Source organism: Cryptomeria japonica, chromosome 10 (genome assembly GCF_030272615.1).
Source record: "Cryptomeria japonica chromosome 10, Sugi_1.0, whole genome shotgun sequence".
Lineage (NCBI taxonomy): Eukaryota > Viridiplantae > Streptophyta > Pinopsida > Cupressales > Cupressaceae > Cryptomeria > Cryptomeria japonica.
In genome coordinates this window covers 420049103-420062870 of record NC_081414.1, presented here as the reverse complement: position 1 = coordinate 420062870, position 13768 = coordinate 420049103, and the positions used below count along the sequence as shown (strand labels likewise).

The 13768-nt window shown below is 36.6% G+C and overlaps 1 protein-coding gene across 6 annotated transcripts in view; it reads left to right on the top strand.

Annotated features, from left to right (window-relative positions):
• Positions 1–472: 472 nt before the first annotated feature.
• Positions 473–13768, top strand: part of LOC131034122 (ETO1-like protein 1) — a 57667-nt gene continuing 44371 nt past the window's right edge. For 4 of the 6 annotated variants that reach the window (XM_057965515.1, XM_057965514.2, XM_057965512.2 and 1 more), the window contains exons 1-4: positions 473–627; positions 805–1216; positions 1903–3654; positions 3808–4099. In XM_057965515.1, coding sequence (XP_057821498.1) covers positions 1077–1216; positions 1903–3654; positions 3808–4099 — 2184 coding nt within the window. In that variant the 5' untranslated portion in view covers positions 473–627; positions 805–1076. Of the gene's footprint in view, positions 633–804; positions 1217–1902; positions 3655–3807; positions 4100–8809; positions 8897–13768 lie in introns of those variants that run through there. The other 2 variants (XM_057965518.1, XM_057965513.2) reach the window with 2 other exon arrangements.

The window sequence follows — 13768 nt, the reverse complement described above, 5'->3', positions numbered from 1 at the left end:
CTATATTGCGACAACTTTATTTGAAACTATTAAACGTCTAACACTACATTGCACATACTTCCAAACAAAAACTATTTCAATTTCACAATCTTTATCTTCACTAAAAACAAACTAGCCAATCACAAAAACTACACATTAATCTAAATCTAAACTTCCGTGTCTAAATAAACTATCCAATAAGTCCTTTTATTTAATTAATCAATCTACAAACCATTCAATAGTTTTATTTGTTTAATCAATCTACAAACCATTCAATAGTTTTATTTGTTTAATCAATCTAGATATTTTATTTAAGTATGAATTTTTCCCTTACACGTATTAATATTTTAATTGGTTGATAAAGTTAGGAATGAATAAGAGATTAACCAAGCTTATCCTGAAAGTAACATTATGGGCGCTTAAGAAAAAGTAAATTTGAAAATATAAGCAATCTGGCCTAGCACGAATTATTTTATTGATAATCGATTTGTTGCTTTTATTAAAATAATTGACGTGAAATTTAATGCCAAATTGACGCCTTTTCGACCGGTTTTCCTCTGCTACCTCAAAAATAGATTTCTGATGAATGAGGAGCGCCGAGCGAGTAATGAAGGTGCAGTCTGAATCACAGACAGCCGTAATCACATGGTTAAGTAAAAAAATAATCCTTTCCTTTTCCCTCTTTCAGTTATTCTATTATTTATGATTCAGCAGAAGCTGTCAGGGCGGCCTGCCTGTCTGCAAGCTACAGTCTGAATCATGATGGATATACCTTCTAGGCAACTACTTTCTTCGCTCACAGTTTCTTGTTTTTACTCTTTACAGCTTGCAAATATACACGGCGACTTTGCTGCCACTGTATTTATAGTGGGATTTTTGTGCTTTTAAAAATGGAGCTCTCAAAGGTCGCTATACAGCTTTCAAGAAACTGAGAAAAGGCTTCCTTTTTTCCCATTTGAGTACTGTTCGTTGCTCAGTAGCTCGGACCAGAAGTTCATTATTTGATGAGGTATAAGTGGTTGTGCTGTTTAGGTGATGGATGGCGGTTTGCGGCGGGTTAGCTTAGTTGCGGGGTTCTTCTGTGTTTGTTTTGTAAGATGAGAAGCCTGTGGGCCACAGATTCTTGCAAACATATTCAGCTCAATCATTCTGTTGAAAGGATCCCCCAGTCGTGGCTTCAAGTGGAAAGGGGCAAACTCACAAGAATGTCCTGCACAGATCCTTCTTCCTTTTACAAGTATGTATCCCCCTTCCCGCCCTTTCTCTCTATGTAGCCAAAATTTATGGAAATCATTAAGTTTATGGTAGACGGCGTGAAGAACGAATTTTAGAGTTTGGACAGATAGGTGAATCTGAAATTTAGTTCTTACTTAGTTCAAGAACTTCGACAGTGCCATTTTTAGTCTTTAAATTTCCAGTTTTTATCATAACCTGATTGTATTCAGTAAGAAGGTTCTAGTTCTTAAAGGCGCTGTAATATTTCCATTTTGATGTAAACTCCATGGAAGGGAAGCTCCAGCCCTTAATGGTAGAGTGGGGGAGAGGGAGACAGAAATAGGCCACGCAGTTTTCCCTAGAGCAGAGCTATTTTCAATTTGCAACCTACGCGCTAAGAATACTGTGAATAATGTGTGATGCTGTAATTGATCTGGACATCATTAATATTCTAAACTTTCAAGGAAATAAAACTCTTTTTGATTTCAGAAGAATCACATCAATAAAAGTCATTGTAAATGCTTAAGAGGAGTGCTCCCTGCTGCCCACCTTTAGCTCTTGTTACTGTTTGTGTTAAATGTACTAGAGGCCATCTAGATGGATGGCAACTGATGTTAAAAAAGAGCTAATTGTTTCAGTTTGTGTGCTTGGCATAGGTAGCCTCTAAAAGCTGTTTGTATTTATTTTATCTAAAACTTTGTCCTGCAGCTCATCACTGATCAAACTTGCAGAGCCTCCCATAGAGCCATATTTCAAACCTCTAGATTATGTAGAAGTGCTGGCTCGGATTCATGAAGAGCTCGAAGCTGCTTCGGAAAATGAAAAATCAGACCTGTATTTATTACAATCTCAAGTTTTCAGGGGCCTTGGTGAAGCAAAATTACTGCGGCAGAGTCTTCGGTCTGCCTGGAGACATGCTACTAGTGTACATGAGAAGGTTATTTATGCTGCCTGGTTGAAGCATGAGAAACAGGGGGAAGAGATGATTCGTGACTTGTTGTCTCAATGCAGCAAATGCAAGCAGGAATTTACTCCTTTGGATATCATATCAGAATTTTCACGGAAAGCAACCTCGAATGACTCCGTAAACTCTCCCATTTCAAAGAATCATGAACCTTCATTCGAAAATGTCTCTTTGAGTCCTCCCCCAGATTTTGTTGTCTTCCACATTGGAGAGGATAAAATAGTTTGTGATCGGCAAAAGATTGCAGCGATTTCTGTCCCATTTCATGCCATGCTGAATGGTTGTTTCACAGAGTCGCGCAAAACAGATATTAATTTATCAGAGAGTGGTATTTCTACAAAAGGCATGCGTGCTGTTTGTGAATTCAGTAAGACAGGCAAACTTAACGTTCAATCACCAGAAATATTGCTAGAAATCCTGGCTTTTGCAAACAGGTTTTGTTGTGAACAACTAAAGGATGCATCTGACAGAAGTCTGGCATCTTTTATCCACACTAGACAGGATGCCATAACTTTTATAGATTATGGCTTGGAAGAAAGTGCTCAGGTTCTGGTGGCTTCCTGCCTTCAGGTAATCCTTCGAGAACCTCCACATTCCTTACATGATGAACAAGTTGCAAGAATATTTTACAGCATTGATGCCGAAAAAAGGTCAATCATGGCAGGCAGTGCTTCATTTGCTTTGTATTCTTTATTAAGTGAGGTTGCGATGAAGGATAATATGAAATCAGATAAGTCAGTCTTCTTCCTACAGTGTTTGAGGGATTGTGCAAAAACCAGCAGGCAAAGTGCATTTGCACTCCATCAGCTAGGTTGTGTGATGCTTGCAAGAAAAGAGTATGAAAAGGCAGAAAGGTTATTTGATGCCGCTATACAGGAAGGCCATTTTTATTCTTATGCAGGCTTAGCAAGAGCAAAGTATCACAGGGGATATAAGCTTACTGCATATGAAAAAATACGTCATTTGTTATCTTCGTGCAAGCCATTAGGTTGGATGTACCAAGAGAGGTCTCTATATTGTGATGGAAAAGGAAAGTGGCTGGATTTAGATAGAGCAACAGAGTTGGATCCGACTTTGACTTATCCATTCATGTACCGAGCTGCTGTGCTAATGAAAGAACAGAGTGCACATGCTGCACTAGCAGAAATCAATCGTGTTTTAGGATTCAAGTTGACGCTTGATTGCTTGGAGCTTCGGACTTGCTTTTACTTGGCTCTTCAGGATTATAGAGGTGCATTGTGTGATATCCAATCAATCTTGACTCTAAATCCAAATTATATGCTTTATGGGGGGCGTGTGGGTGCTTCTCAATTGCGCAGTTTACTGTTTCCACATGTAGAGCACTGGACAACTGCAGACTGCTGGATGCAATTGTATGATCGGTGGTCAGCTGTGGATGACATTGGTTCACTTGCTGTAATCTACCAAATGGTGGAGTCAGATGCTGGCAGTGGAAAGGGTCTTCTTTTCTTCAGGCAGTCCCTTCTCCTCCTTAGGTATGGATATGGCAAAAAGCTAATATATTCTGTATAGTATTTCCAAATTTAGTTATGAGCAATTGTAAGTCCTTTTGGATCCTATTTATTTTCTTTCAAGCACTGCAAATTTGCTAGTTAATACTTTAGACTTGGTTGTTATCTATGAATTAGGTTAAACTGTCCTGAAGCAGCGATGCACAGTCTTCAGCTGGCCCGTCAACATGCAAACAGTGAGCATGAGCGTCTTGTCTATGAGGGTTGGATCCTTTATGATACAGGCCATTGTGAAGAGGGGCTAGTGAAAGCAGAAGAGTCAATTACCATTCAAAGGTCATTTGAAGCCTTTTTTCTTAAGGCATATGCGTTGGCAGATTCCAGCCAAGATCAAGCATCTTCTGCCATGGTCATAGCACTATTAGAGGAAGCCTTAAAGTGTCCCTCTGATGGGCTCCGCAAGGGTCAGGTTTGTATTTGTTAGCAGAACTTAATACTACAGAATCTAGATTTCTCTGCAAATTTTGCTTCAACCCATGCTGATAGAGTGTAGAATTCTCATTACTGTTGTATGTTTTTCTCTTCCAGTCCAAATCATATTTGCTAGACACATTTTGACCCCAACAAATTTTAAAGAAGTGATTTTATATCTCCCTTATTAATAATTAATTATATAACTGCATAGCCACCACATGAATGGAGCCACACACAGACCTCCCATATATTCCCGGATTCAAGTCTTCCATGCACACCCTGTTCATCATGAGTTGGACTTCATAATAGTGTCATGTATGTCAGGCTCTCTTGTAACCGAAATTTTTCATTTTCTGGAAATGTTTGGATCATATTTCCACTAACTTTTGGACAAAGCATGCTCAATAGTTCAACACTCGACAACAGTGAACAATTCTTTGTATCTCCCTCAATAAGGTTGATAGAGAGAAGTGGCTAACAAATTTGTAGAAGGTTATTGTGTTGTTTCACATTGGACAAGCAAGAGCAATGTGCCAAATCACTTCATTAGCCAAATAGTGGCATGACACTACATTTTACACCTCTGCCTAGATGTTCTCATTTGACGTGCACCACAACTATACACCACCATTACTCCCTACCATGAGGTACATTTCAAGCTTAAAATGGTGGTACATAATGTGCAACAATGATAGATTGCCTTGTATCCTTAAAGATAATTTGGCCATGTCACAAATCAAATGAAGCAAGCTACTGATCAATATAGGGTTGCAAGGTATTTTGAAGAAGTAGATTGGGTTGTCTTGAAGCTGCAGTCCTACGAATAATCATCTCTCAAGTTGCATAAAGGAAATAAGCTGGTGCCAAAATTTAAAAGGGCTTATAAAGCCCTTTGAAAGATTGGTAGTGTTACCTACAAGTTGGAGCTACCTCACTCATCAAGGTTACATCTAGTCTTTCGTGTTTCTGGATTAAAGAAAGTTCTCAGTTCTTAGGAATTAGGATTCTTCCGCAGGTAGAGTGTGCAAAGTTGGATTATGGAGGAGAAGTTGAAAACTGATCTTGGAATCTGAAGTGATGGAGAAGATAGTGAAATATTGTCAATCATAGAGGATCTTGTAAAATGGAAGAAGTTAGAAAGGACGATACTGCCTGGCCCTTGGGAGGATGAGCACTTTTTGATGGAGTCTCCACATTTAGCAAATCTTAAGGTCGATGATTTTAGGAGAAAGGTGGGGTATGCTATGATCCTAAATCTTTGCACTTTAATAAGGTTATAGTGCATACAACCTATGGTGCATATCAGTTGCCTCAACCTAACATAAACTAGTTAGTCTTAAGTCAGTCTAATTAGTATTTGTGTTAGATGCCATGTGTTAAACATGAAGTTGGGTGTTCAGTTTTGTACTTTTTTCAAATAGGTTGGGAGGTTGCTCCCTCAAAGTGGCTATGCTTTCAGATTGGAGATCCTTGTATTTCGTTTATTTCATTGCTATACAAGATCAGTTATATCTTCGCTACACTTTGCCACTGACATTCTGTTGAATTTATTGTCCATGCTATCGGATCTGTTTTGTTCCATTGGTGATATTGGGAGAATTTTAATATTTTTGTTATTATATGAATATCTATGTACACACAATTATTGAATATAGTAAGCTCATTCCATGTAATGGCAAGCAGATTTGGAGTTATCAATGGTTGTTCTTTGTCAGGGAATTGCTACATGGATTTGAAGGTATCAGGTTTAATAATGTAGTGAGGGATGCACCAATATTGCTTGCAATACTTGCAGAGAAATGGGAAGTTGGGATTGAACTAGTTTGAGTCCTAACAGGATCTAGATGGAATATTTGAGAGAGTATTAAGGATTTGGTGATCGTTGTTCCTGAAGGAACCCATCCACGAATTTGAAGGTATCAGGTTTATGTATTTGGTGGTAGATGCAGTAATGCTTGTAATACTAGAGGAGAAATGGGAGGTTGGGATTGTACTAATCTTTGTCCTTACATGATCTAGATTGAACATTTGAAGGACAAATAGAGATTGAACCTTTTTAAAGTTTACAAAGGGAAAAGCAGATTTGATGGACTAATTGGTGGAAGAATGAGAAGGTTTGTAAATGAGTTAGTAATTGGAAATAATGGTTTGTGACATAGAAGCATTAATCGTTTGGGGAATTAATCGGCAAAACAAAAGTATAAGATTTTTTGAAAAAAATGGGAAAATAGGATTTACAAAAAAAAGTAATATTGCAAAAAAAAACAATCAAAAACTACTTTTTTTTTTATATTTAAGGGTATTTCCATAGCATAGAGATATTGTAGGCAATAAAATAGACACTTCAACACATGACCTGTAGAAAATAGATTTTCGTTGTTTATATTCATATCGCTGATTGCATTGCACAAAACATACCACAACATAAATAATATCTAGATGGTGATAGTTGTCAAAATGTTGATTACAATATAGTTTGTGACTTTGTACAAAGTCAATTTGTAAACTAAGTACAAAATCCCAAAAAATCAACTGTAGGCAATGACATGCTAGAGGGCAGGAGGCCCTGATGATGAAGCTCTTGGGTGTGAGCCTGTCCTTGCTCGTTCAATCCATTTAGGATCCATGTTGGCCATCCTCATGAGATCAAAATCTTTAGGCTCAAGCGGAGTACCATCATTATTAGCAACAATCCACTTAGACTCTGGATCTATCTCATCGAGGTCAATTGGCTCGTCTTCCTCAATAGTTACTGATTTTGCCCATGTAGAAATTATTCTTTTGCCTTACAAGTGCGAAACACAATGAATACAATTTCAACTAACTGCAACTATATATTAATATTCTTACCTTTAGCTTTCTTTAGCTTCAAGCCGAGGTTGTGGTGAACAAACACCAAGTCATTCATCCGTTGTTGTGTTAGGCGGTTGTGTTTCTTGGAATGTATGTGTTAAAAAACACTCCAATTACGCTCACAAGCGGATAAGCTGCATGGTTGGCTTAAAATGTGCATCGCCATCCACCTAAAATTTGGTAATTCGTTTCCAAAACAAGTCGACCATTGAGCTGAAAAACACATTATGTGGAGATGATATTGTAAGAATATCTTAAAATCTTAACAAATTTAATGACCATGTTCGCAAAATAAAGAGATTGTCAAAAGTTTATAGAGGCTACCTAGTTGGAAGGTCTTTTTGCCATCCATGGCAGCCCTAGAAGAGAGGAAACCCCTAGCCTGCTTGTACATTTCCAGCTCCAACATAGCTGCATTAAATTTATCCTGGTTTGAAAACATTTTGTCCATGCACTTGAAGAAGCCTTGTTTGATCTCAGCATCAATATCCATGAATGAAGTCTTATAGAATAACGATGGATTGAGAAAGTATCCCACAACATAGAGAGGAGTGTGCATCTGTCCATCCCATCTCCTATTAATTATGTCCCACAATAGCATTTACCTCTCCTTGTTATTTCCTAGCTTTCTCCTTATCGGCTCCTTGGCCCTATCCATGGCCTCATACACATATCCTATGGGGGATTTTTCCCCATCCACTATTCTCAAGACTTTTACTAGAGGCTCTGAAAATTCTACAATTTGTTCAATTGATTCCCAAAAGCTAGTATAATACATGTACTCTGCCACTGCTATGTCATTTGATTGATTTGTGAAGCCAAACTCTATCCACTTAGCTGAAACAAACATTCGCCTCAAATTACAATTTGTTGACATAGTTTTGTAATGCAAGGAAGTGTGTTGCAAATCTTGTCACCCCTGGTTGAACTAGCTCCTTGCCTCCTGTGACAGAGCGCATTATAGCCAAAATCCTCATGTGATTATAAATAAATTTGGTAACTTTGTGAGCCTTCTGCAATGCCTCTTTAACCCATTCAATTTTTCCAATGTCCTCTAGGGTTAGATCAAGGTAATGTGCTACACATGGTGTAAAAAACATAGAGGGTAATTTATCTGCCAGAACCCAGTAGCAACACAAGCAGCAACATTGTCTGTGATAATTTGAACCACATTTTGTGGCTAACTACCATGTCATACATCTTTAAAAATGCAATTGTAGATTTCATTATATTAGATGCATCCACAAATTTCAAAAAAATAGTGCCAATCTTACAAAAGACTTATGGTTCAAATTTATTATTGCAGTCACAAAGGATTATTGCGTAGTGGTTTGAATTTCATTTGAAAAATGATAGCAAGCTGGGCATTATCTTTTGATAGCAGAAATGACTATTTTATTTGCCTTTGACAAATCTGAGTGGGACGACATCATTAAAATCCGCAGTCGATAATATTGTAGAATTTTTTTTAATCAAAATTTGAACTGAAAATCAGGTGGATGTAATTGTCGACTTTTTCTTGAAGCCACAATTTTTTTTTGAATTTTTGTTGTGAAAAAGGGTGGTTTTTATCCTATTTAATGAAAGTATCATTTTTGAATTTCCTTTCGAGCTGGAGAAGTAGTAGTAGTGTTTGTGTTCTTGGAAGACGTTTTTTGTGGTGCGATTTTTTCTTAAGTCGTTGCTATTCTTTGAAGCGATTTTTTTTTGGAATAAAATATCATGAGATGTGAGGTGCCGTTGTGATTTGATAAATGTGTGAAAGTTTTTTATTTTTTTCAAAAATCAATGGTTCATGAAAGTTGAAATAGAGTGAGTGCAGTATTCGATAAGGGTGGTTACCATTTTTTAGGTAGCGCTTTTTCTACAAGAGACGACATGTATGTCTGTTGCTGGAAGGTGTAACAACAGGAAGAGGTGTTGAACAGAGGCTTGAGTTATATATACCTAAGTTACCGGGTTCGCTGGCTGGGCAGCCGGATACCGCTCCGGTTCGCACACCGGTCCGTATATCTGTTATGTCATCCGCAAAAAACAATGGCAGTCATCTGTCACTGCAACTAAACGACAACTATTTGCAGCCCAAGAAATAGAAGTTTCGGCAGGATATAGGCAGTGGGGGAAATTTTTAATTGTTTAAATTAATTTTCACCCCATGGAAACAATCATTCATCCGTTTATGTAGGTTGGCTATCATATTTTAAATATACTAATGCACCATGGTCATTGAATTAAATTATATTATATTATATAATATAAAAATAATATTGCATATTAATATATATAATATTATATAATATAATATAGTATATTATATTAAATATTAATATTATATAATAAATTAATAATATATTATATTATATAATATTATTGTATATTCATATTATAATATAATATAATATAATATATATGATATGATATTATATAATATTATTGTATATTCATATTATAATATATAATAATATAATATAATATAATATAATATAATATAATATATATAATATGATATTATAATATATTATATTTTTAATTTTATATATATATATATAAAATTTTTACATTGTTTTTGTACTAACGAACCCAAACGAACCCAAACCCCTTTTCAAAATTTTGCCGTACGGGCGTACCAGTGCCCAAACCCGAACCGGTAACTTAGATATATACCTTTGGTTGGGATGTTTTGTTTGAAAGACCCTGCTAAAATTAAAAATGGAATAGTTTTTAAAAAAAATGGTGTATCGACTTCAGTTTTTGAAATCATTCATTTTAACGCTCTGGCCTGTTGGAGTTTTCTGTGCATAAGAGACTTCAACTGTTTTAGTTATTGGAGATGATACAAGGCTTGAAGTCAAAAATTTACGCGTGATAGTTTGTGAAGTGCAACTTGAATTTGGGTACTGAAGATGTGCATCCATTGCAAATGTTTTGAATGATCTCTATATGCTACTCTGTGAAGTGTGATAAGAAGTTGTATTTTCTGGGTTGTGAGGCTGTCTAATTATAAAAGGAGCTAAGTGTGGTTCAAATTTTTGAAGTGCTAGCTGAGTTGAAGCTTTCATTGAGGTTGGTGCCTCATCATTTCAGAGTGGGTGCTCTTATAGAGGTTGGTACCTCTGACATACAGTGTTGGTGCTCTTGGGAATGTAGGTTTCCAGTGAGTTGTAGCTCACTAGTGTAATTTGGATTGCAACCCATTTTTCTTGAAGAGAATAGATTTCTTTTGTGCCATGGTTTTTTACTCGAAAGGGTTTTCCACAAGAAAATCTCTATGTTCTTGCTTGCTGATTGTTCTTTTACATTTCATTTGGTTGAATCTTTGGTTTTTGTTTTAAAAGTTTTCAAATACTGATTCACCCCCCCCTCTCAGTATTTGTTGTGTGCTTCACAATTGGTATCGGAGCAGGTACCTTCTATTAAAGCTTAAAAGCTTGAGGGTTGATCCCGTTGGGACATGAAGATGAATGCTCTGGCAAGTCTTGCAACGAACATAGCTCCTCTATTTGATGGATCAAATTATGCATTTTGGTGTTAGAATGCGAGCTTACTTGATGTCACTTGGTTTTGATGTCAGGAATTGCGTTTCGACTGGCTATACACCTCAAAATCCTCCATCCACTGGTGATGAAAAGAGAGCATTTGAAAGCAATGCTAAGGCTATGAATGCTATATTGTGTGGATTGTTTGAACCCGAGTTCGTAAAGTCATGCATTGTGATACTGCTCAAGCCATGTGGGATAAACTCAAGAATGCCTATGAAGGAGATGAAAAGGTGAAGAAAGCCAGGCGTTAGACTCACAGGATGCAATTTGAAAGTCTGAAAATGAAAGAAGATGAGAATGTTGCAACATACTTTCTAAGAGTGGATGAAGTTGTGAATTCTCTCAAAGGTCTTGGTGAGAAGGTTGATGATAGTTTGGTTATTCAGAAAATCTTAAGGTCTTTACCTTTAAGATTTGATGCTAAGATCTCAGCCATAGAGGAGATGGTTGATCTTGATAAATTGTCCATTGACAAGCTCCATTGTATATTGATTGCATATGAGATGAGGACAAACACAGAATCATCAAAAAAGGAGATCGCTTTCAAATCTTCAAAGAAAGACAAACAAAAAGAGCAAATTTCAAGTGACAGTTTGGATGATGACTTTGATTCAGAGGAAGCTTTGTTCATGAAAAGGGTGAAGAAGGAATTCAGCAAACAAAAGAAGAAGATGCCTCTTAAGTGCTTTAACTGTGGAAAGGTTGGACACTTTGCAGCCAAATGTCCTTATGAGAATCATGAAGACGGCGGTTGTGAAAAGAAGACAAAGTTTTACAAAAAGAAGTTTAGAGGAAAGGATAAGAAGACATGGAAATCCAAAAAGAGTCTATATTCAAAGAAGGAAAGTGATTCTTTTGAAGGAAGTGATGAAGAATCTCTGAGTGATGAGATTTTGTTTATGGCTCTAGAAGAATTTCGTTGAAGATCAAGAAGATGAAGTTGTCTTTGATGAAGAAAATGGAGAAGTGGACCTTGAACAAGAGTTGTTAAGTGCACTTAGTGAAATTAAAAGTTATAAGAAGAAAAATTTAAATTTGAAGTTGCTTCTCAGAGAAGAGACTGAAGAAAAAGTCAGAAAGTCACAAGCTCTTGAGGATGCAGAGAAACAAATTAATGATCTGAAAATTCAGATTGTTGAGGCTAAAAAACTTGAAGAGTAATTGAAAAATCAGATTAAGGTAAAGGCTGAAAGGTGTGAGAAACTTGAAGCGGAGATTGCTTCTCTTAGAAAAATAGAGAAATCATCTACATTGCTGAACCAAGAAGAGATAAATCAGAAAGGTTCACTTTTGTTGGGCAATATGTTAGCTTCTCAAAAAAAGTTCTTGGACAAGGGTGGAGTTGGCCTTGAAGAAGGTCAAATCTTGAAGGTAGAACAACAGACTTCTAATGGTGAGAGCTCAAGGATTTCATCTTCAAAAATTAGAAATAATGTTTTCAAGCAACCTTTCAGTGCTAGACAAGCACACTTAACTAGGTCTAATTATTCATTCTTTCATGGTTATTGTTTTGCTTGTAACTATTTTGGACACAAGACAACAAATTGTAGGGTGTCTTTTAGAAATAATTTCAGTTTTGCAAACAAGAACTCTTTTGCTCCTTTGAGAGATTATTATTATGTTTGCTATAAATGTAATAACATTGGACATAGTGCAAGACATTGTAAAATGGGCAGGGCACATTTCTCAAACAAAGATGTTAAGAATCATGCTAAGGAAACCAAAGTGTGGAGGAAGAACTAGAAAGAGGCTGAAACAAAGTCTTTGATTGTGCAAACAATTCTTCTTGCACATAGTGAGAGAGATATTTGGTATGTGGATAGTGGTTGCTCCGGACACATGATCGGAGATGAGAGTAAGTTCGTAACTCTCAAGAAATCAAATGGTGGTAAGGTAAGATTTGGTGAAAATTCATTTGCTAAGGTTGCTGGTAAAGGTACTCTCATGTTGAGTGATGGAAAGACTAAAGTCGAGAATGTGCTGTTTGTTGAAGGCTTGAAACATAATTTGCTTAGTGTCAGTCGATTGTGTGAGCAAGGTCATAGTTTAACTTTCAGTTTTGACTGTTGCAAGAATAATAAAGATGGTGTTCATATTGCTGAAACTAGTAGGGCAGCGAATAACTTATACATTCTTGAAGATGCTAAAAGTGAAACTTGTTGTTTGAGTCTACTTGATGAATCTTAGTTGTGGCACAGTTGACTTGGTCATATAAATTTTGACCACCTAGTTCAAATCAGCAAGAAAGAGGTGGTAAGAGACTTGCCCAAAACTCACTAAACCATCTGACACAATGTGTAAAGATTGTCAATTGGGTAAACAAACTCGTAGGAGTTTTAAAGCAAAGGAGTACTCAAGCACAATGCCTCTAGAGCTGGTTCATACTGATTTGTGCGGACCAACAAGGACTGCAAGCATGCAAGGTGAAAGATACTTTATGTTATTAATTGATGACTATTCATGTATGACTTGGGTGGCCTTTTTGAAGGAAAAATCAAAAGCATTGGAGAAGTTCAAAGCTTTTAAAGCTTTGGTTGAAAATGCGAAGAATCTAAAAATTAAGTGCTTGCGATCGGATAATGGAGGTGAGTTTACCTCTAATGATTTTGTAAATTTTTGTGAGAAGTTTGGCATCGAAGGTAATTTTCAGCTGCTAGGACACCTCAATAGAATGGGGTGGTTGAGTAAAAGAACATATTAGTTCAAGAGATGGTAAGAAGCATGATGAATGAACCCAAGGTAAGTGATTGTTTTTGGAAGGAGGCAGTCCATACAGCTGTTTACATTCAAAATAGAGGTTTGATTCGTGCCAAACACAACAAGTTACCTTATGAATTACGGAATGGTAAGGCAGCAGCTGTTAAGCATTTTAAGATCTTTGGCAGTTCTTGTTATATTAAGAGAGATGAGGATAATTTAGGCAAATTTGATCCTAGAGTAGATGAGGTTATTTTTCTAGGATCTTCCTCAAAAAGTAAAGCCTATAAATATTTCAATAAGAGGTTGCATAAGATATTTGAAAGCACTAATGTGAAAATTCTTGAGATTACTAACTCATCTAAGAAATTGCAAAGTTGTGATGATAGCTTGCAGGATGATGAGGCTGAAAATGTTGATCAACAAACTTATACCAATACACAAGCTGGGACAGCAAGCAACAATGTTGGTAATACTCCTGAAAACAATCAAAATGAAGGTGCTGGTATACATTTTGAGGGTGGAATAGCAGATAATCAGTTAGTACAGCAGATGCTTCAGCTGGTCCTACAACT